This window comes from Anabrus simplex, chromosome 11 (genome assembly GCF_040414725.1).
Source record: "Anabrus simplex isolate iqAnaSimp1 chromosome 11, ASM4041472v1, whole genome shotgun sequence".
Lineage (NCBI taxonomy): Eukaryota > Metazoa > Arthropoda > Insecta > Orthoptera > Tettigoniidae > Anabrus > Anabrus simplex.
The window spans coordinates 873,534-898,365 of NC_090275.1; the positions used below are offsets into that span (position 1 = coordinate 873,534).

The 24,832-nt window shown below is 39.9% G+C and overlaps 1 protein-coding gene across 1 annotated transcript in view; it reads right to left on the reverse strand.

The window, feature by feature from the left end:
• Setd3 (SET domain containing 3) overlaps positions 1-24,832 on the reverse strand; it is a 275,592-nt gene that overhangs the window by 13,080 nt on the left and 237,680 nt on the right. The window contains exon 9 of the mRNA XM_067155272.2: positions 5,067-5,215. Coding sequence (XP_067011373.2) covers positions 5,067-5,215 — 149 coding nt within the window. The remainder of the gene's footprint in view (positions 1-5,066; positions 5,216-24,832) is intronic.

A 24,832-nucleotide genomic window follows, 5' to 3' on the forward strand; every position in this document is an offset into this window, starting at 1 on the left:
TTACACAATGGTTGGACAGTTTAGATTTAAGTTTATGAACTGTTTTTGAGATTGGTTGATTGTTTAAAGCGTTATATTTTTTGTTATATTTTTTAATATTTGCATGTCGAGTTATGTACTAGCCATAAGCTAGAAAATTTTTTTAAAAAAAACTGTGTGCCTGAAAAATCTAAAAGAGAATAATTGTTCCAGTATTGTGTTCTCAATGCAGATGTTGCTGCTAACTTGTTCTGTCCCTTTGAAATCTAGAAATCTCTGTGTGTTCATTACTGTCCAAGAGAATTAGGTCATCTGCATAAAGGAGGGTGTACCACTATGGCATTAACATGATTATTGTGATAAGGACAATGAGCTTGTAAGGTCTGAGAAGTAGAACTGGCAGTGTTTTGTCTCTCATAGTGTTTATACATGTGTAAACCTTTACCATTTTACATACATACATTATAGATCAGCGTTCAGACTGCAAGTCTCTGTGAATTTACTAAATGTCACCACAATCCTGTAATTGGAACTAGTGCTGTGGCCTCATTTAGTTGTATACCTCTTTAAATCGTTAGAAACTGAGTCTATCCATCGTCGTCTTGGTCTCGCACTAGTCTTCTTACCCTCCAGAACCGAGTCCATTATTCTCCTAGGTAACCTATCCTCCTCCATTCACCTCAGAAGACCCCACCACCGAAGCCGGTTTACGCGTACAGCCTCATCCATCAAGTTCATTCCTAACTTAGCCGTTATCTCCTCATTCAGAGTACCCTCCTGCCATTGTTCCCACCTGTTTGTAAATTAAGTTATAATTTCCCCTGGAAGCTAACGATATTGGTGCTCTCGGTACCCTTACGATCTACTGTTCATTATCGTTCACTAATAATTAATCTGCAGTCATAAAAGAAACACGCAGCGTGATTTTAATGTGAAAATGTATTGGAAGACAAATTCCTTGATTGAGACACAACAGATATTGGTGTGTGTTGTATGTTAGTTATTAGTTAATGGAGACAACTAGCTCGTTCCTCAGTGAGAGTGTTTGTGATGTTAACTCCAACAGAGCCAGGAGACAGGCTGCATGCAGTGCAGCAACTGAACTGAAAGAGCCAGGTGTAGAAACAATACCTCCCACAGTTAGAGACTGCACATGTTTGCTATTATAGGTCCAAAAGTTATGTTGTTAAAACTATAAAGGTTTATAGGGATTGTGTGTTCTTGCCTACAGGGTGATAGTTAATGGCTGTACAATTTATTATTAAGTAGGATTTGATCTTCCATACATCAGAAGTACAGATACTGGAAATGAGCAACAATAACAAAGATGGCTTACGGTCTTGTTCAGAGATGGTGGCATTCATGGGTGTGGCAAGGATGCAAGAAGAAGTGCCCGTCCATCCATGTCCAGAATGCGAGGGAGATATTCAATCAACATGAAAGTGAACTCACTCAGGAAGGTAAAGGAAATTCCATCCGCAAAATGGAGACTTGATGCTGGGTTGGCACGAGAACTGGCCTACTTGTTTCAAAACATCGTCTCGAGTGACATGTGGGAGGTTTCGTCAATCAACACAATTGTCACTAGTGGGCGGAACACAGAGTCGTGTGTTGCAGAATGATAGCCACAAGTGGGTGCCACTATGAACGAGGTATGCTACTGTATGGCCAATGGTGTCTGGATGAGAAAACATCATTAGCAGGATTACACACCTCACTTTACAAATTGTGTGTGTATGTGGTTAGTTTAGGATGTTGGCTGAGATGACACAGGTCTCACAAATGATCTGCGAGGATGAAACCTGTGATGATATGCAACTTCCTCCAGTTCCACTCCTGTCTGTTTGACAGGAAGCCACAGAAGTAACATAGCATCAGTTTCAATTAATTACCATTACAAGTATAGAATTTACTCTTTTTCTCTCCTGTCTGATCGACCCACCTCCCTTTTTCCATGATTTCCTTCCTCCTTGAAATATGCCAAACTTTCTAGACGAGCCTCTCCTCGACACTGATCTCCTCACGAACTAAAGCCTTGGGCCAGTCATCTGTTTCAATTGTCAGCAGTGTACATGTCAATCTGAAATAACAACATATTTATCAACTTCAGTTTTGTATTCTTGTTCTGCTGAGTTTGGCAGTTGTTCGAGAACAGAGTTCCCAGGCAGATGAATCTCACACCCCAGCTAGCCTACTCACCCTGGCCACTATCATGACTTTCATCTTGCTCCCAGCTTACTGGCACTTGTTGGTATGATGAGTGTGTCATCGGCATACGCCTCCCACTCTCAAGCTGCTTTCCCATCCACGATGTGTTCAGAGTACAGGCAACAAAATACATACTTGGCAGACTCCTGAAGGTGCTTGATCCAAACTTAGGTTCTGCTGTTAGTGTAGGGTGTCAGATGATGTGGAACTCCCACTTCACAGACTCAAATGCAGTCAACAAAACACAAGAACATCGGGATGCTGTATTCTCGGGCCTTCTCCACGATCTGCCGAACTCCCTCTGCTTTCAGCTATTTGTGGCACTAGGGAGGCTTTCACTCCCTTGGTAATGAGGGGAAGTACCGTGCAGACCCTTTCTTGTATATCGACTAGCACCACTCCTGGCCATTTCCCTGTGTCCCGTACCTTCTTCCGCTCTGTTTCAGCATTGATTTCATCCACATCAAGAGATTTGTTTCGTTACAGATGTCTGGTTGCCTTCTCAACTTCTGAAGGTCTTGTTATTTTTTATTCTTTTTCTGCTATTTTGCTTTATGTCGAAGGTCTTGTTATCTGGTAGGCCATCATGGTTTCCAGGGTTCCACAGTAGAACTTCCGTACCTCCACAAAGCTTTTAGGATCAATTTCTTTATCCCCATTATGGTCGCAGATGATTTCGTTTTTAACTCTGAATTCCCTCGTCAGTTATTTCATTTTTCTAAAATGTTCACAAGATTCCTGATGCTCTTCCAGTTCACACCAAAGGTCTTTCATTTGTGGATTCTTGTTCCTTATGTGCACACTGTTCAGCAACTTCAGCGTATTCATAACCCTTAACTTCTGTCTTTAAAGCTCTCCTCTCCTGAACTAAGGTCAGTGTTTCTTCTTTACAACTGCCGTGGTTTCACAATTGTTTGCAGCCTGCTCAATCCAGTTCTTTACTTGCACCCATGTCTTGTCGACATCTTCCTGCAGTTCAACAGGGGTCACTCCTGCTGGTGAAGTGAAGTTTGAGTGAGCAAGTAGCCTTCTTACTAGAACATAATTTGATTCTTGCACTTCTAGTTGGTGCTGGTGTTGCTGGAACATGGTGTTCGTAATTACTAGGCTCCGATCTGCACCAAACTGTAGCAAGGGTTCTCCTCACTCATTCCCCCCCCCCTAGTCCAAACCGTCCAACAATGTCTCAAAGGTGTATATCATCTTTGCTGCATTCAACTTGGGCAAGGAAATCCTCTGAAATGTAGATAGGCTGCTTCCGTGGGAATCTATGGTGCTCTTCTCCCACCTGATTGTACAACTTCATCTGGTGCATCTCTAGTGAGCATTGGCTTGTATGGTCAGCTTATAGCTACTCCATTTACAGCAGTCTTCTTTCCTTCTGAGATGTACACAATATCGATCTCCTTCCTTGTCAGCTCTCGTTCCAACAGGAGGAGTTATCCCGCGGTCTAATATGCAGACTTCTAAAGGCTTGCAGTTTTCCGTTTTTCCAGAAGCCAATTTTGCATGGAGTGTCTGGTACCTACATCACGACGCCCAGTCGATTTGGACTCGGTACAGCACCAGTTGGAATGCATGGCGACTTCAATCCAATTGTTTGTGCACAAGAATAAGGTAATCAGCTGGTTTCCAATGTGTGCCTGATCCCATGCCACTGACTAGGTATTTCCAGTTCTTCCGCCTTAAGGCCAACAGGGCAGCCCCCACAAGATCAGCGTGGAGTATCCTCCATACTGGAGAAGAGCGACCTCCCGGGATGTTTTCATTACGCAGTTACTGTCTGCCTAACCTGTATATAAATAAAATTACAAATTTGGCTCATATTCCGTTTTTATCTTGGAATATAAAAGTCAAAAGTGGTTCAGTTCACGACAAGAAAGTTATAGAGACGTTAAGGAAACGTTCAATTTGTCTGTTAATATTAGCCGTATCAAAAAAAAAATGTACATTTTAAAAGTCGTGTAAAAAACAATTTCCCAACTTTTATCTTATAGCTTGTATTCAAGAGATAGAAGGTTCAAATGCCACAGTTGGCAGCCCTGAAGATGGTTTTCCATGGTTTCCCATTTTCTCACCACGTTGTACCATGCCTCTTCCTTCCCACCCCAGCCGTTTCCTATCCCATCGTCGCCATAAGACCTACCTGTGTCGGTGCGACGTAAAGCAAATTGTAAAAAAAAAGGAACGACACAGATAGGTCTTTTATTTATCACTATGAGAAGTGGCTGGTGTGAAAATGGGAAACCACAGAAAACCATTTTCAGAACTGCCGACAGTGGGGCTTGAACCTACTATCTCCCAAATGAAAGCTTACATCTGTGCACTCCTAACCACACGGTCAATTCAATGAGTGAGAAAAAATAATTAAAAACAATAGTAACAATGATGGAGATTTGTGATTATTACCTTTTTTCACAAATAACCCTGGAAATATTTGTTCCATTAAAACCTGTATATAGCAAAACGCACAGAAGTGAAATTCCGTATTACTCGCAATGTTAAGGGGGCCAGAAAATGTCTGATAATTTATGTCTCATACATACTGCAAGGGCTATGAGAACTGAGATATTCTTGCATCAGAACAAAGTTCACTGACGGTGAAGATCGCTGGCCTTAGGCCCACTCTTTAGATGGTATTTCTTGGTGTGTGCAGCAATATTACGGGGAACAAGCTTCTGTAGCTGTACAGTATGTTTCACGCTCTTCTACCATACGACAAGTAATAACTGAAATTCTAGCAAGTTTTAGAATTTTGACAAATATCTTTGTAAAAATCAAGTTTCATAACAACTATTGCTGATGGTGGTGGTTGTTTGGCTACCAAGATGAGTAAAAGAACGTAGAAGGGGGTTGCAAGCCTCTACTTGTTACGTTACCTCAAGAGTGGTCGGGTAAGCACTCAACAGGAGCTTGATGCGAGTCTGCAAGAAGGTCCATGTTCGAGTTTCCACTTCTGTCTCCAGAGCACAGTCAATGTAGACCAGATCAGAGGCACGCTCGCTCTCCAGCCAGTGCTCCAAGTGCTCTGTAACATGTACAAGATCGCTATCATAAAATACAATTTACTAGCCACATCCGGTCTGCTCGACAATGCACTCGCACATAATAACCCTGCAAGCTTGACACCAAATAACAATGTTGTATGAGAAACACTGCCACACTTCAATCCAGCAGTAAAGGAGTAATGCTGTATGTGTCACAAACATGTGTTAACTCCTAAGCACAGAGAAAGGAATCCTCAACTGTTTGTCTTCATCTAGCACTTGTTTGCAACCAGACCCTCGTAAGGACTGAGAACCTGGGGTGACACAAGTGCACATATGGAACTGACAAAGGTACAAGATACAGTGGACCCTCAATAAACAGGAAATCGGGTTTAAACTGACTTTTTACTTGTGCCGTGAACCTATATTGGCATTTGATGGAGACTAAAAATGAACCTGTCCAATGCAGAAATGGACTGATATTTCCAGTCCAGCAAGGGAAAATTGAATGAATAAAACAGAACTCCTGTCAATGTAACGTTACATGTAACTTCCAATAAAAATGGCAAGCTTAGAATTCTATCATGCAACCGATTTCTGTTGTTGTTGCAATTAATCTAGGGACAATTTGTCACAACCTGCCCATGTCTTTGCACGTGTCTCATGCTTGTTGTGTAGTGCGACTACTTGTTTGTTATTGAATATGGCAGCAAAGAAATATGATTATTAATGACAGAAGCACTTGCAATGATGGAAGTTAATATGTATGATACATGAACAATATAACACTGAAATGACAGTTCGCCAACAAGTTAGCAACATCCATTGCATTTGGTGTAGCACAAATCAGGTCTTCCAGAGAACATGATGCTGGACACTGACTATATTGGAGTAAGTGGGAGAACGTGTGCACTTTGCCACATTCACATAGCAGATGAAACAGTTAAACTCATACAAGAAAGTGAAATCAAAAGCAGTCGGCGAGATTAAATTTGGATACGAGGGCTATGTCAGCTTGTATTGTTCCGTGTTTTTATTACAATAGTTTCATGCGTCATGCAGACACTTATGAATTAGCGATGTCAATGTCATTAATGAAAACTGGAGGGCATTGCACCTCATGAGAATCGATCGGGAACTCTGAGACAAGACAATATCTAGCCTATTGTCAGTATGTGTATGTATATTTGCATGATGCATGTATTCCAGCTGGGACAGCCACAGAGAGAGTTTTCAGCATTGGAATAGAGAAGGTCCTCAAAATGGTGACAGGCAAATTTTGGCCATGCGTGAGACGCGAACCTGGACATATTGAATAACACGCCGTGATAAGCCAGAGTTATTTATGCATGCTGGATGTAATATAATTTCATGTGGCTATTTCTAGCCGAGTGCAGCCCTTGTAAGGCAGACCCTCCGAAGGGGGTGGGCGGTATCTGCCATGTGTAGGCAACTGCGTGTTATTGTGGTGGAGGGTAGTGTTATGTGTAGTGTATGGGTTGCAGGGATGTTGGGGACAGCACCAACACCCAGCCCCTGAGCGACTGGAATTAACCAATGAAGGTTAAAATCCCTGACCCGGCCGGGAATCGAACCCGGGACCCTCTGAATTGAAGGCCAGTACGCTGACCATTCAGCCAACGAGTCGGACATGCTGGTTATTGAGCCAGGGTTATTGGGAATAGTAATATGAGCCATGGATAATTAGTGTGACTTGAAATTTATATAATAGCATGCCGGTGTATTTGGAAGAGACGTGATCTGGTCTGTTTAGTTCTTTAGTAGATCCTATGCATCATCACTATAGACCGATATGCCTTTCAGCGTTCAGTCTGCAAGCCTCTGTGAATTTACTAAACGTCGCCACAATCCCCTAATTGTAACTAGTGTTGTGGCCTCATTTAGTTCTTTACCTCTCATCTTTAAATCCTTAGAAACTGAGTCTAACCATCATCGTCTTGGTCTCCCTCTATTTCTCTTACCTTCCATAACAGAGTCGATTATTCTCCTAGGTAAGCTGTCCTCCTCCATTCGCCTCACATGACACCACCACCAGTAGTTTATGCATGCAGCTTCATCCATCGAGTTCATTCCTAACTTAGCCTTTACCTCCTCATTCCAAGTATCCTTCTGCCATTGTTCCCAGCTGTTTCTACCAGCAATCGTTCTTGCTACTTTCATGTCTGTTACTTCTAACTTATGAATAAGATATCCTGAGTCCACCCAGCTTTCACTCTCATAAAGCAAAGTTGGTCCGAGAGCTGACTTCCTTCTTACAGAATACTGTTGATCGCAACTGCGAGCTCACTGCACCTTGATTCAGTGTACCGGGAGGTACACCTTAACCCCGCACATTTAAAAGAAGTGCCTCAAGGAACTCTATATATCAAACTAAACTTGAAACCACTAATGAATAAAGTTGGGACATTGACCAGAAGATGTCACCACTGAACAATTGAGTAATGTGTTATTTTGAAGTTGCCTGAACTGACTGGATTTGTTTTGTTTTGGTTTACGTCAAGAAGTTTGAACTTTTCTCCACAGATGTCATTACAAAAAAACTGTGGTCACGCACTCTGGTGCAAGTTGGAAGAATTTGTGATTTAAAGAAGTTTTGTGTTTCTAGGTTTTCATAACTAAATCAATGTTCATTAATTTTGTTATTTCAAGGTTTGCAACACTTCCTTCTCATCCCTGCAGCTTTCGAATCTGGCCAATTAGAAATGTTTGTATTTATTTTTCAGCCTATCACAGGCTTCTTGATTTTTATTCAGCCAATAAAAATGAGAGGGCGTGTCCGAATTTAGTCCAGAACCCTCTCGAACCATCCCCTCGGGTATATAAGCTGCGGCTTTTTCAAGCTACCTTTTCTTATCGATCGTCGACTTACTGAGTGTGTGTGTTAAGACAGGAGGCGGGGAGCCTCATTCTTCGGCAGGCAGTACACCAGCCCAAGTAATGGCCACCAGTTTTATATCTCTGTAGCTACCTCCGCAAACTTACACGAGTGGAAGGTACTATTTCCTAACTATGGAACCACCTATTTTCTAAAATGTAAACTTTCTTTCGGCTAATGTAAAATTTCATAAAGACTTCAACTGTAAATCAGGGATAGAGTGTGCGTTACCCTCTCGAGTTCCCCTTCAATTTATCTTGAGGTGACTACGATTTTGTAACCATTTTTCTCCTGTAAATCACCAAGTAACTTGTTCTTCTAGTCACCTCAGTAGTGTCTGCATCATCTGGCCACAAGCCCAACTAGGGTTTAAAAACCCAGTTTTCAAGGAGCACAAGTGTACGCCTCCATACATTTTGTGTTTGGGCCAGTAATTTAACCTGTTCTTCCTTTCCACGATGTTTGGGTAATAGATACCCCTGTGTACAAAACTGTAAATTGTAGGTTGGGCCAGGAGAGGCCAGAAATTTGTAAGATTTTTTTGTGTACTGTTGCCTTGAGTGGGCTGTAAGAAATCTGGAAGCGCAGTCTCCTTGGTTAAAGTTGGAGAGTATGTAAGCTCTTTTCTGAGATTGCTAATTTTACTGTAATATTGAGGGGTGCCTCTAGAAGACTGTAAATTTGTATTGGTTGGACTGAGGTGCTCCGTCTTGGGAGATTTCTCTCCTTGTCTACGTAAACGCTACATTGGCGACATTGTAAATTTCTAAATTAGGGGCATGAAGCCCAAACGTGTTAAATTCCCTATTCTGCGGTTTTCTATTCTGGTATCAAAATTGTCATTGTATCTATGCATTGGTTTTCCTTCACTAAGTGAAGAATTTTGTTAAGTTTTCAGATCTGAAAAGAAATAACTTATAACCTTTATTTAAAGTTTTTAATTTATTTTCGATATCGTAGTTAGACCCATTCAAGCCCTCACCTTCTTTCACCGCTCTCTGAACCACGGAAACTCCGTAACACTCTCCCTCTCTTTCTCTTACCTTCCATAACAGAGTCGATTATTCTCCTAGGTAAGCTATCTTCCTCCATTCGCCTCACATGACCCCACCACCGACAGTTTATGCATACAGCTTCATCCATAGAGTTCATTCCTAACTTAGCCTTTACCTCCTCATTCCAAGTACCCTCCTGCCATTGTTCCCACCTGTTTCTACCAGCAATCATTCTTGCTACTTTCATGTCTGTTACTTCTAACTTATGAATAAGATATCCTGAGTTCACCCAGCTTTCACTCTCGTATTGCAAAGGTGGTCTGAAAACAGACCGATGTAAAGATAGTTTTGTCCAAGTGCTGACTTCCTTCTTACAGAATACTGTTGATCGCAACTTCGAGCTCACTGCATTAGCTTTACTGCACCTTGATTCAATCTCACTTACTTCATTACCATCCTGGGAGAACACACAACCTAAATACTTGAAATTATCTGCCTGTTCTAGCTTGGTATCAACAACCTGACATTCAGTTCCCTTGGATTTCTTACCTACTGATATCAATTTAGTCTTCAAAAGGCTAATTTTCAAACCATACTCACTGCACTTATTTTCAAGTTCTAAGATATTGCACTGAAGGCTTTCGGCACAATCTGCCATTAAGACCAAGTCGTCAGCATAGGCCAGACTGCTTACTACATTTCTACCGAACTGAATCCCTCCCTGCCATTTTATACCTTTCAGCAGATGAACAGCAAAGGTGAAAGATTACAGCCTTGTCTAACCCCTTTAAGTACCCTGAACCAAGAACTCATTCTACTATCAATTCTCACTGCAGCCCAATTGTCAACATAAATGCCTTTGATTGATTTTAATAATCTACCTTTAATTCTATAGTCCACCAGCATGGCGAACATCTTTTCCCTCGGTACCCTGTCATATGCTTTCTCTAGATCTACGAAACATAATTGTCTATACCTCTCTACTGATCCTGACAGCCCCTCTGTGTTCTGAAACCCAGTGGTATCTGAAAATGGTTGTTGCATTTTAAAAGAAACCCTATTATCGTACATTCCTATTAAAATTGAAATGTATCCAGCAATTAAAACATAGGAAATAAGAGGCTAATTTTACAGTAAAATTACAGGTATTCTTACCTCACTTGAATTGAAAATTTTCCCTCCTGTTTTTCATTGATGCTAACGTATCTTTCACCTGTTGATTGAAGTCTGTGATCTCCATTATCGGAAAACAGAAAGCATTGTCAAGCCTGATAATCTCTCCTGGGTCATAGAGTTCCTTAAGAAAGCTTTAATTCTTTTCAAAGTAGAAAAACATCTTTCTACTTCGACAGACGTCATAGGAATTTTAAGAATTAACTTCAAGATTTTCAAGCACTCACGATCAGTCAAGGTCTTCTTTAGGTTGATGGTTATTATAAACTCTGCTAGACTAACAGCACTCAACAATTATTTGAATTCTTGTGCTAAATAGATGGAAAATAGTTCATGGCGTAGTTTTAGTTTGTCCAAAAATGTAAACACTGAACACACTGTCTGTAAGATTCATTCGGGGAACTTAGAACAGTAATAATAATAATAATAACTTAAATGTTTCCACCTTTTCAATACAATATATTCACAAAATTACAAAATTATACGGTACTAGTTTCGACCCATCTAGGGGTCATCATCAGCCGTATTGGAGCAAAGATCATTTGTGGCGAAATCCTAAGACAATATTATTTTAAAGAATAACAAGTGAAATGAGATGTTATGGTAATAGTTAATAATACAAGGAATATACATAATCAGAGGTTTTTAACAAAGAATAAAGTATAAATGGGGTGTTGTAAAAATTATAATCATGGAAATCAGTAAGTTCTTGTATTGAAATGAAATATGGCTTAGGAAGAGGGCTTAAGGTGGGGCTGAAGGGTGCGGGAGAAAGTGTAATTGTCTTGGAAAAGTACTTTTGATTAAATTTAGGATTGAGTTTAGGTTGGCTGCATTATTGTTTCTGAGGAAAGTGATAAATAGATCGAAGAGTATGTTGGGTTTCTCAGAGATTTCATTGAGATTGTGACTGGCATTAAAGTATTGGTCTAGGTGTATGTAGTAATTTTCCATTATGTTCAGAAACAATAATGCAGCCAACCTAAACTCAATCCTAAATTTAATCAAAAGTACTTTTCCAAGACAATTACACTTTCTCCCGCACCCTTCAGCCCCACCTTAAGCCCTCTTCCTAAGCCATATTTCATTTCAATACAAGAACTTACTGATTTCCATGATTATAATTTTTACAACACCCCATTTATACTTTATTCTTTGTTAAAAACCTCTGATTATGTATATTCCTTGTATTATTAACTATTACCATAACATCTCATTTCACTTGTTATTCTTTAAAATAATATTGTCTTAGGATTTCGCCACAAATGATCTTTGCTCCAATACGGCTGATGATGACCCCTAGATGGGTCGAAACTAGTACCGTATAATTTTGTAATTTTGTGAATATATTGTATTGAAAAGGTGGAAACATTTAAGTTATTATTATTATTATTATTACTTATATATTGTTCAATACGGACCAAAAACATGAAATTCATAACCATCAACTTAGAACAGTACAAGGGAAACTTCTCTGTAAGAAACAATGATGAAGCTAAAAGATGACCTGACCAGGTAAGTTGGGGCGCGCGGCTGTGAGCTTGCATTGCAAGAGACTATTCTCATTTTAGATCCTGTATTGAAAATCAATTGAAAGGAGAATAATAATATATTGCATGTACATTACCATGTTTTTAATAATTTGGCAATAAAATAAGGATGAAATCCTAATTTTGTATGCTAGTTACGTATTGAATAAGTGGGAAAACAATATATTATAATTCTCCTGTGAGCTTGCATCCGGGAGATAATGGGTTCAAATTCCACTATTGGCAGCCCAGAAGATGGTTTTCCGTGGTTTCCCATTTTTACACCAGGCAAATGCTGGGGCTGTACCTTAATTAAAGCCAAGGCCGCTTCCCTCCCACTCCTAGAAATTTCCTATCCCATCGTCGCCATAAGACCTATCTGTGTCGGTGCGACGTAAAGCCACTAGCAAAAAAAAAAAAAAAAAAAAAAAAAAAAAAAAAAAAAAAAAAAAAAAAAAATATAGAATAAACATGACCTGAGAAGCTAAAATGATCTTCAGCCTGGGAAATTATCACATCGGACACTTCTTTTGCTTCTGTTTTTTACTCAGTTTGTCCAATTTCATTTTCTTCAATGAGCAATCGGTAGGTTCATTATCGCTCGTGAGGTCAATTTCTTCTCGAATCTTGATGATATTTACTTCAAATGCTAAAACAGCCTTATGTGCCACCATGTTGTAGCTGACCGAAGAGAACTTTGACCAGTGGCATAAGTTTAGAGAAGAACTCCAGCCAATAATGGAAACTACTACTTTTTTTTATGACCAAGAGCCTGACAAATTGTAGAATCGCTCATTACAGAGTCACCTTCCAATATCTGGTTCATACACACAATAATGTCTTCCTTGCAGTCATAAACTGTGTTTAAACATCGTGATTGAAAATTCCACCTGGTAGGACAAGCCCGTGGCAAAAGTTTCCTCACCACCTCGTCAAGTATCCTGGTCCGTTGTGGGCTGTTAGAGAAGAATACCAATGTTGGTAACACTGTGGGTGGTGTGGTATGGTGTAACCTAATAAACGTGGAAATTACCGTTGCAAGACGAGAGAAAGCAGGGATGAAGGTATCTCCGCAGAGTGGTGCAATCTAACGGGGACATTTGGAATTGTTTCTTGATAGGGGATTTGCTTGTTTCGTGCAACTCCCTAGGAGCGATACTGGCGGGCCTGCCACCGGATGACATACGCTGTATGTCCCTGCTGAAACTACATTGCGACACGTTGTGCACTAGAGTGTTACCGTAGGAAAGCAAACCCCCCGAGTTTATTCGAAGACAGCAGAGATTAGCATTGATTTTGTTACGAAGCATTAGTACATGGAACGACCAAAGATGGTTGGTTTTAACACATTTTAGAGTATACGTTAGGTTTATTAAACTAAAAAATGGGTAGAAAAGACGGCAAATGAAGTGTAAAATTATTGGGAGTTGTGCAACACCGCAACAATACCACACACTGCCCTTGCTGAAACCACACTGGTTTTCATCCAACTTTCTCTCAACGACTGATCGCACCCTCCCTTCCAAGACGCCAGAGAATACCCTGCCTGGTACACTAATCAACGAGATACCTCGATAGTTGTTGCAATCCTTCCTGTTCCCTTGCTTATAGATAGGTGCAATTACTGCTTTTGTCCAATCTGAAGGTACCTTACCAACACTCCATGCTAATCTTACTACTCCATGAAGCCATTTCATCCCTGCCTTCCCACTATACTTCACCATTTCAGGTCTAATTTCACCTATTCCAGCTGCTTTATGACAATGGATTTTTTTTTTTTTTTTTACCACCTTTTCCACTTCCTGAACCATAATTTCACCAAAATAATTTTCCTCCTCCCCATGAGCTCAGTTATTCGCAACACCACCAGGAAGATTTTCTTTTACGTTGAGAAGATTTTCAAAATATTCCCTCCACCTGTCCAGTGATTCCCTGAGATCTATTATGAGTTCACCTGAATTACCCAAAACACTGTTCATTTCCTTTTTTCTCCCCCTTCCTAAGATTCCTTATTACCGTCCAGAAAGGTTTACCTGCTGCTTGACCTAGCCTCTCCAGGTTATTACCAAAATCTTCCCATGACTACTTTTTGGATTCAACAACTATTTGTTTCGCTCTGTTTCTTTCATTTACGTTTAATTCCCTGTCTGCATCGGCCCTTGTTCGGAGCCATTTCTGATAAGCCTTCTTTTTACGTTTACAAGCTGCTCTCACTTCATCATTCCACCAAGATGTTCGCCTTTTCTCATCTTTACACACAGTTGTTCCTTGGCATTCCCTTGTTGTTTCTACTACAGCATCTCTGTATGCCACCCATTCACTTTCTATATTCTGAACCTGCTTACTGTCTACTGTTCGAAACTTGTCACTAACCATATCCATGTACTTCTGTCTAATTTACTCGTCCTGGAGATTTTCTATCCTTATTCTTTCACAGACAGATTTCTCTTTCTCTACCCTAGGCCTAGAGATACTTAGTTCACTACAGATCAGATAGTGGTCTGTATCATCAAAAAATCCCCGAAAAACCCGTACATTCCTAACAGACTTCCTAAATTCGAAGTCGGTTAAGATATAGTCTATAATGGATCTGGTACCCCTAGCCTCCCATGTGTAGCAGTGAGTAGCCTTATGCTTGAAGAATGTATTTGTAACTGCTAAACCCATACTAGCACAGAAGTCCAGCAATTGCTTCCCATTCCTATTAGCTTCCATATCTTCCCCCCATTTACCAATCACTATCCTTAAAATGTTCTGAGCTTGGTAAATTTGTGAAGCAGAATGCTCTCCTTTAATGGGTTAGGGATCACGATGGATTGTATAGTCTTAGCCGCCTGAGCAGAAGAAGGGCCACGACTCAGAATACATCCAAGATACCCACTCCCATTCCGTGGCAACTGGTATCCCGACTCTCAGGACTACTTACTAGGCCACTCAGCCGTTGCCCATGGTTCACAAACTAGGACATGCTGTGAAGTAATACTTATACTGGACTCCGTTCGCCTGGGAGAAAGTATGGTCAATTGCCTTGACACGAGTGAGTGGTTTGTTATGTCTCGCGTACCCACAGAGGGTTTATTTATTTATTTATTTTCCTTTTCAGATATTGGTTTACTTGTGTTTATTGTTATTTCATGGCCTGTGTTATACTGTCATATTGTTGTTTTGATAAGTTGGGTTGTGAGGTTTCATACTTCTGTTCTTTGCTCGTGAGTTTGGTTCCCAGCATTAGAATCTGTGACTTTTTGGAGGTTATACTTAGGGCCAATCCCAAGCAAGTGTTTTTTATTGTATTTGTTTGTTTTAATGTTGTCAATCTTATGTTAATTTTAAGGACACTTCCTCTAAAGCATTACTTTGTCAATTTATATATTTTTCATCTAAACAGTGTTATGTGGGTGAAGATGTTGATAATATACGAAACATGTACCACTTTTAACCATTAAAAATTGCCTTAAGCAATCATTGTATCGACTAGGTGGAAAATAAATAAATACATACTTAATTGTGAATCTATTGAAGTGCGATACGGACCATTAAGCTGATTTTATGTAATAATAGTTCGGAGTTACCTAAATTAGGCCATTATATTCCAATCAATCATTGTATTCTCATGTAAAGAATGGTTCCTAATTGCAGCCTATTGGCCAATCGCCGTTCGACTTATCTTATTTCCGTTACAGACATGTACATTTCATCCATGTTACATAATTCATTGAACTTTCAATGACTGGGTTCGTGACCAGTACTTTTAAATGACCAGGGCTGTCATAAATAATTGTAAATTACCGTGTATTATGTTGTATTTTATATGGGGATTCTTCATGTTTTTTGAATTTGAACTTTATGTTTTTAATATAATAAACCAGATTTTAGCCCTTACTCTGTCGAGTTCTTATTCACGAAAATGTATTCTAGAACCTGTCCTAGTATTTTAATGGTAATTTTAGTTAGACCTATATTTCGACCCTCATTCCGTATGCACCATGCAGCTTCTCCACTGAGCTAGGCCAGGTAAGGACGGGGATAAGGTACAAAATCTTAAAACCTTAAAAAGTAAAATTTTTGAGTCTTAATGACGTGACGGCAAGTATAATAGTTTAAAATGAGAATATACATTTGTGACGCATATGCATAATAATGTTAGCCAGGTTCATCCTGTTGATTGATGAGTCTTGATAAAATATGAATTTGTGTTTTAATGTTCACAATTTTTTTTTCTTGAGTTGCACGTAAGTGCTTGGTCGAACCGCAGAGTGGTATAGTAGGACTTTAATCCATGTGATGCTGTTGAAATTTAAATTTGTCCTTGAAAGCTTCAATGGATCGTACGATATAAACGTCATCACGATTCGTATTGAAAAAGATTCACATTAAAAGGAATTAAAATTAATGATTCTGATGATGTTTATAATCTTCCGACCTTTTATAAAAAGTTGAAGTCAAAATTTAGTGTGGTTTGAACTAATTGGTTTTGTTGGAGTAGTAATTGTGTCAATATGGATCTGTTTGATGTTACATCTGATAAAAGGAAAGAAAAGGCTATGATGAGACCTTGACTTAACAAGAATCATCAGTCAACAGGATGAACCTGGCTAACATTATTATGCATATACAACGTCAAAAATTTTACTTTTTAAGGTTTTAAGATTTTAACTTCATGTATCACCATATGGTTCAAAATGTGCATGAAAACTTTAGGTATATGTTTCGTCTTTTTACTATGAGGGGCCAACACTTGGTCGAAACTAGTCCCTCATTGTGATGTATAATCAATCACAAAATAAAGGATGTATTGATTAGGTGGACTCCTACTCTTAATATACTGTAATTAACATTTATTTCAAGAAAAAATTTCCAAACTCCATTTTTCGATACATGAATTGAAAATCGATCAACCTTGCATAAAAATGAAATATGTTCTGGTCTCTAGCAATTCCGGTTTAAACAGGTTTTACTGCATAGATTTTAACGAGACAAAAAATGAATTTTAATTAGCATTTCCAGAAATGAAAGTCAGGTTGGGAATATGAAACTTGAACAAGTACCGGATGCGGTCAATGGTATTCTGTAAGAAAGAAACTAACTGGGTTACAAGTAACAAGAATGACTACTGGTACAAACAGGTGGAAACTGCTTCAGTGGTAGGGTAAAAGAAATGCCGGGAGTGTCCGAGGACAAGTTCGGCTCACCAGATGCAGGTCAGGCGACCTGCACGTCGTAATGAGGATGAAATGATGATGAAGATGACACAGACACCCAGCCCCCATGGACCCTACCGGGAATCGAACCCGGGACCCCTGTGACCAAAGGCCATTTAGCCATGAAGCTGGAAACTGGCAGGGTCATGTGAGGATAATGTACTCTGCCACGGAGCATAAGAGACCAAAGTGATGAGGTGTGGGACTAAACAACGCCACAGAGGTTTGTCTTCATCAAGATCTCATTAATCCAGATGTTTGGTTTATCTAAGTTGATTATGTATTAAACTTACTCTTACAAATGATAATGTGGGAAGTGATGGTTCCAAGCCCGTATGAGAAAGGAGGAGGTAACACCTCGTTAAAAAAACCTGGGTGATAGTACCTTGCCAGGGTTATGGTGAAGACCTCAAAGGCGGAGATGGAGTCCTGGTAGTGAGCAGACGTGGTGACGTCAGAGGAGACAACCCTGGTACCAAATCGGGGTAGGAAAGTCTCTTTAGCAGTGGTGGAAGCAACTGACCTAGGGGACGGAAACCCCATAATAATAATAATAATAATAATAATAATAATAATAATAATAATAATAATAATAATAATAATAATAATAATAATAATAATAATAATAATAATAAATGTTATTTGTTTTACGTTCCTCTAACTACCTTTTAAGGTCTTCGGAGATGCCGAGGTGCCAGAATTTAGTCCCGTAGGAGTTTTTACGTGCCAGTAAATCTACCGACACGGGGCTGTCGTATTTGAGCACCTTCAAATACCACCGGACTGAGCCAGGATCGAACCTGCCAAGTTGGGGTTAGAAGGCCAGCGCCTTAACCGTCTGAGCCACTCAGCCTGGCAACCCCAAAATCAAATGACCTGGTTCTCCAGGTTGGAGGTTGGGCATAGGGCTAACAACCCCACCCCAGAAAAAATTTGCACAGTTACTGAAGCACATAATAGAGTAAACCGGACAGATACCTCATTGACGACCTTTGGCTTGAAAACAAGGAAAAGAGTGGGCTTTCGGAATGTAAGAATGATGTTCAAGTCAGGGAAATTGGAACAAGTCTCCAGGGAGATGGAAGGATATAAGTTGGTGATACTTGGATTGAACAAAACACGCTGGAATGGTTTCGGAGAATACAGGTTGAGAGATGGCAAGACTATTTTTTACCGGGGAAAGAAGAAGAAGAATACCATGAAAATGGAATGGGTATACTACTGACAAGACAAGCAAGGAGAAGCCTAATAGATTGGGAGCCGATCTCAGATCGGATCATTATAGCACGATTCAAGACCCGAGTAAGAAATATATACCTTATGCAGGGTTATGCATCTACAGAACAAGCAGATGCCCTAGACAAGGACAACTTCTATGGACAACTGGGGGAGGTACTAGCTAGTATTAAAAAGGACATAAAAATTGTGATGGAAGACCTTAATGCCAAGATTGGTAATGAAAAGGAAGGGTTAAAGCGAGTAATGAGAAAACATGGTGTTGGGGTCCAAAATGACAACAGTGAGCAATTTATCGCAATGTGCTTAAATAACAGGCTGGTTATTGGAGGATCAGTGTTCCTACACAAACTCTGCCATTAAATTACATGGGTTTCACCAGATGGCAAGACACAAAATCAAACTGACCATTTTGCAATTAAGTCAGATGTAGAGGTGTTCCCTTCTTGATGTCTGGAACAGAAGAAGTGCTGAATGTGGAAGCGATCACCACCTTGTAATAGCTGAAGTACGGGTGAAGACTGCAGCCACAAGCCATCAGGATGAAAAACGCAGTCAGCGAAAATTCGATATAAGAAAACTGCAAAACAAGGGCTTCAGAAAAGAAGTTGTGCTGGAGTTCAGTCAGTTGAAGACAGAAGATCAAAGAGGAGAAGAGGGTAATACACACATAGGGTGGAAGGAAATTAAAAAAAACGTTCTTAAATGCCAGAGAGAAAGTTTTAGGATTTCAAGACACCTGAAAGAAGCCATGGATATCTGGATACATGGATACATGGCAGAAGACTGAAGAGAGAAGAGGGGTAAAGGCCTTGATCAACCAATGCAGAGACGAAGAAGAGAAACAACGCCTTAGGGAAAGGTATAACGAAGTTCGTTGGCGAATGAAGAGATGCACAAGAGCTGGTAGAAGAAATCAGGTGGAACAGCTTGCAGAAAGGGGTCACCTGAAACAGCTATATGGCATCACCAAACAGCTGTCACAGAAACATTTTAATGAACGTAAGCCAGTGAAGTTGAAAGAGGGTAAGCAGTTGACTAACAGCAAGGAACAGCTGAAGCAATGGAGGAAATATTTCAGTGAAGTATTCAACAGGACCTTGGTCCAACAACAGGAATAAGAGCAGGAGGAATTTAACCAACATGAAATACCTGCATTGCAAATCAGTACTCACCCTCCCAGCAAGAGTGATATTATCAAACGTTCTTCAGAGCTGTAAGACTAACAGAGCACCTGATGTGAATAATGTGGTGGTAGAAATGCTCAAGGCAGATTATGAAGTAACGGCAGAAATGTTACTACCATTGTTCCAAGAAATATGGAACATAGAAACCATCCCAGAAGATTAGAGGAAAGGAATCCTTATCAAGTTGCCCAAGACCTGACGAAATGCAATAATTGGCGTGGCATCACACTTCTGTCAGTACCTAGTAAAGTATTCTCAAGAGTTGTTCTCAACCGTCTCAGAGAGCCAATAGATAGTAAGCTCAGGAGAGAACAGGCTGGTATCAGAGAAAGCAGATCATGCATGGATCAGATCAACACCTTGAGGATTATTAATAAGCAATCAATGGAATATCGGTTTCCACTATATCTGGTTATTGTTGACATCAAAAGAGCCTTTGACCGAGTGCAGCGAGAAGCCATCTGGAAAACAATGCAGAGCTACAGAGTCCCTTCAAAGATCATCAGTATTGTGAAGATGATGTACAGAGAATATACTTGCCAAGTGAAACATGATGGCAACCTCTCAGAATCATTTAATATAGATTCTGGAGTAAGGCAGGGATATCTGCTCTCACCACTGTTGATTCTGATGATGTTAGATGGGTCATGAGGAGGGTAACTCATCATAAAAGTAGAGGTATACAACGGACTAACTGACCGCCTGGAGGATTTGGATTTTGCGGATGACATCTGCCTTCTGACCCACACTTTTAAGGACACGAGTGAGAGAGTAGCATTACGAATTAACACAGCCAAGACTAAAGAGCTTAGACTGAACAGCAAAAGCAAGAAAGACGAAGAGACTGAGCAGGTGGAAAGCTTTTGTTACCTCGGAAGTATTGTTTCCAAGAATGGAGGGGTGATGGAGGATGTTGTAATTAGACCAAAAAGGCAGACGGGGCCTTCGCTCAGCTGCGACCAGTGTGGAGATCTTGTGAAATATCGTTTAAGACAAAGCTTAGGATCTTTGACTCAAACGTGAAATCAGTTCTATTTTATGGGTGAGAGATGTGGAAGGTGAGAGTAGAGATTAAAAAGAGTCCACACCTTCATCAATATATGCTTGAGGACTATAGTGGGAGTACGCTGGCCAGAAGTTATCTCCAATGAACAACTCTAGCAGCACACCCAGCAACGGAAAGCTGAGGTAGTCATAAATGAAAGGAAATGGAGATGGATTGGACACACTTTGAAAAGAGGCCCACAACATATTCCAAAGCAGGTGCTGGAATGGAACCCTCAAGGAGCAAAGCGGAGAGGCAGAGCGAGGACAATCTGGCGCAGGACCACTGAAGCAGAGGTGACAGCCATTGGGTACTCCTGGAGTAACATGAAGAAGATGGCAACGAACAGGGTCAGATGGAGTGCTCTAACATGTGCCCTATGCTCCACATTGGAGTAAAAGGAATTAAGTCAAGTCCACGTTTTCACAAACTGTCCCTAGGAGGTCTTTGTATTTAAGAATGATTACTTAAGCTAGGGGGAAAAAAATTTCAAGTTTTGTTGTCAGATAGCATCACTTTATCATGTGCTACTTGCAAGTAAATTGTTATCCAGATATACTTGATGATAGCCTTTGAAATTCTTAAATTCATGATAATATTTGGTAACACAAAGGAATCTCTATGTTGGTGTTGTGCTGCTTGATTCTTAGTTCTTTGTCGTTGGACACCAACCGTCATTTCTGATATAACTTTGTGTCCAGTTACATGTGAAGTTAGTCTGTTTGATTTAAAATCCAAGTGAACATGCCTAAAAGAAAATGTGTAGAAAATGTCACATTAATGTTCACAATATTTGCAAAGAGTTTATGTAGTGTGTTCATGTATCTCAAGAGGATGTACTAATTTTTAAAACAAACCTTGGTGTGACTATGTTAAGATAAACCAGAAACACCTGAAGGAAATACAAGCCAGCCACAAGTCCCGAGTTGGAGGTCATCACCAGCCTGGGTGGGTCAATCTCTTCACCCAAGGAGAAAAACATAATAATACATACAAAAAAGAGAGAGGGAGAGGACAGTAGGAAGGCCAAGGAATTGATGGACACACACAGTAAAATCGGAGGTCAGTAAGAGAAATGACACGTGGAAGAACACAAAGGAACAAAAACTATATTTTGACAGGAAAAAGGGGCGAGCGCTTGTACACCTCACCTGGCAAACTGGAGCTGGAAAATTATGATCATGATTATGATAAAAATAATTAAAAATGAAATTATGCTGACTGTAATGGTAAAATACATGTCAGAAACTAGCAGTGTATTATGTAAGTGAAATCATTTTTAATGTCTTTTTTTTCACGGGGGGGGGGGGGGGGGGGTAAACACAAACTGAACTCATGATAGTGAAATACCTACAACTGTAGGCAACACATGCCACTCAAAACTGAAAAAAAAAAAAAAAAAATTTAAATTCACAGAATTTTTTATTAAGTTCAATGAATGAAGTCGGAATTTATACTGTACATACAGCTGTCAAAAATATAAGTGGTTGCACTCGCGAACAGTGAATATATTCCACGATGGATGCACTTGCAGAGCAGTGTTCAAGGATTCTCATAGAAGAATCATAGCTGTTTAGTTTGGAACAATACAGCAGCGTCTGTTCACTATTAATTTGTGTAACTGTACCACCACTTTGAGACTTGCGCACCCCACGCGACTTCTCGTCAGATGATCCTAGTACATACATTATCATTATAGACTGTTAAGCCTTTCAGCTTTCATTCTGCAAGCCTCTGTGAATTTACTAATCGTCGCCACAATCCTCTATTTACAACTAGTGTTGTGGCCTCATTTAGTTCTATACCTACCGAGTTCGATAGCTGCAGTCGCTTAATTGCGGCCAGTGTCCAGTATTTGGGAGATTGTAGGTTCGAACCCCACTATCGGCAGCCCTGAAAATGGTTTTCCGTGGTTTCCCATTTTCACACCAGGCAAATGCTGGGGCTGTACCTTAATTAAGGCCACGGCCGTTTCCTTCCCACTCCTAGCCATTTCCTGTCCCATCGTCGCCATAAGACCTATCTGAGTCGGTGCAACGTAAAGCAACTAGCAAAAAAAAAAAAAAAGAAGTTCTATACCTCTTATCTTTAAATCGTTAATAACTGAGTCTAACCATCATCATCATGGTCTACCTCTACTTCTCTTACCTCCATAACAGAGTCCATTATTCTACTATGTAACTTATCCTCCTCCATTCGCCTCACATGACCCCACCACCGAAGCAGGTTTATGCGTATAGCTTCATCCATCGAGTTCATTCCTAAATTAGCCTTTATCTCCTCGTTCCGAGTACCCTCCTGCCATTGTTGCCACCTGTTTGTACCAGAAATCATTCTTGCTACTTTCATGTCTGTTACTTCTAACTTATAAATAAGGTATCCTGAGTCCACCCAGCTTTTGCTCCCGTAAAGCAAAGCTGGTCTGAATACAGACCGATGTAAAGATAGTTTCGTCTGGGAGCTCACTTCCTTCTTACAGAATACTGTTGATCACAACTGCGAGCTCACTGCATTAGTTTTACTGCACCTTAATTCAATCTCACTAACTATATTACCATCCTGGGAGAACACACAACCTAAACACTTGAAATTATCGACCTGTTCTAGCTTTGTATCACCAATCTGACATTCAATTCTGTTGAATTTCTTACATACTGACATCACAGGGTGCATAATTTAAGACTTGGTTCTTCTGATCAGAGGCCATGGGAATCCCCAAACGAACGTCATATGGCTTGGCAGCTGACATAGCAGTTTGCTAGTTTATCACGATGGTTATGTACACTACACCACTTAGTAGGTACCTTCAAAATTTCCGATTCTACAGCACACATTACGTGCAACAACAAGGGAAGGAGAACAGCCCACATAACATTTACCATCTTATCGCACTCATTCGCTGGTGAGTTCAGTTTCATTATTTATTTGTCCTGAGTCTCGTGAGTTCAGTTTTGTTTGTTTTCTGTAAGATGATTACTACGTCCAGAGCGCTCGTGTGCCTCGGTACTCCGCTACCCATACTCCCTGAACTATCTTATAACAAAATAAAATGAAACTGATTTGAGCCTGAGCCATTGGCATCTAAATGCCTACATTTACTTTGTGTGCTGATGAAATTCAACATATTTGTACAAACACTACAAGTTAACATTCATTTAGATTATTGTAATAAACTTACCCTGTTAAATAATCAAAATATAATATTTGTAGTTTAGAAAACTCCATTACAGCTTAATAGTCACTATAGTAATCCCAAACAATTATACTAAGGAAGTGCTTCGTTTCTGTAAATACCAGATTATAATTTAACTCTTGTCAGTTTAGTCAATCTCCAATTATAATTAGGGCAAAGCTGAATAATGTTTATTCAAAATAATAAAACAAAGCAATGATTAAGGAATTATTTTGTGGAAAATTATCTTCTCATGTAAATCTTTGGAAACCCAATTACAGCTCTGAGGTCTATTTCAGTTGGCTTTCATTTCGTAATGTATATTTTTACTGCTGCCTTTACGTATATAATGATCTATTATTTTCACTGTGTAATATTTTAAAATCTGTGCTGATGTCTGTGAAATGGTGGACATTTTCATACTTCTTTTTACAGATGGCTCAATGTCTGTTGGATCTAACTGCGTTTTTGTGTTCTTTGTACCTGATGTGGAAATTATGTCAGTGTTCTCCCCAGAAATTTTCATCAGCCGGGTGGCAGGAATGAGTAGCCGGGCAGGGAATACTACGTAAGAAATGAATACGATAAAAGTTCAATTTATACCCCTCAGAGCATTAACAATAATAATATGGCCATGTGCAAACATTTTAATTTGGCTGCTTGCTCGCTCTGTTTCACTCTAGGCCTACTAGATGGCAGAGTAAACCGAATCTCTCTTGGGCGTCTAAGGCTGAGTTTTTTGAATTTTGTCGGGTAAACACCAACACCAATGCTGACGACATGGAGAGTGGCCCGACTACCTCTCCCGGGTTCAAACCCCCTATCTCTACCACTGGTGCACAGAGACAGGTGAACAATTTTCATGTTATTATCACGAATAAGTGTTCTACTGCTCGTTCATAATCAGAAACCAGGGCTTACCATACGGGTTTGTGACGTCATGAGGAATCGAGTGCTTTCAGCGCTCATGCACGACACTACGTTATAGCTAAGCTAAACATTTAAACTCCGGTGTAACTGATGCAATTATGCTACCAATAGTGTAGATTTATCATTTAAATAAACAGTTTTACAAAACTTACATTTTAATTTGGAGCACGCAATGATTACGTAACTACATGTTAGCCGGGCATTAGCGAGAACACTGTATGTTTTGTTATGAGTGGTTTAGATCGCTCTTTGTTCTGAATGTTATTTTTAAACCTTGCTCACTATTTCGTACGT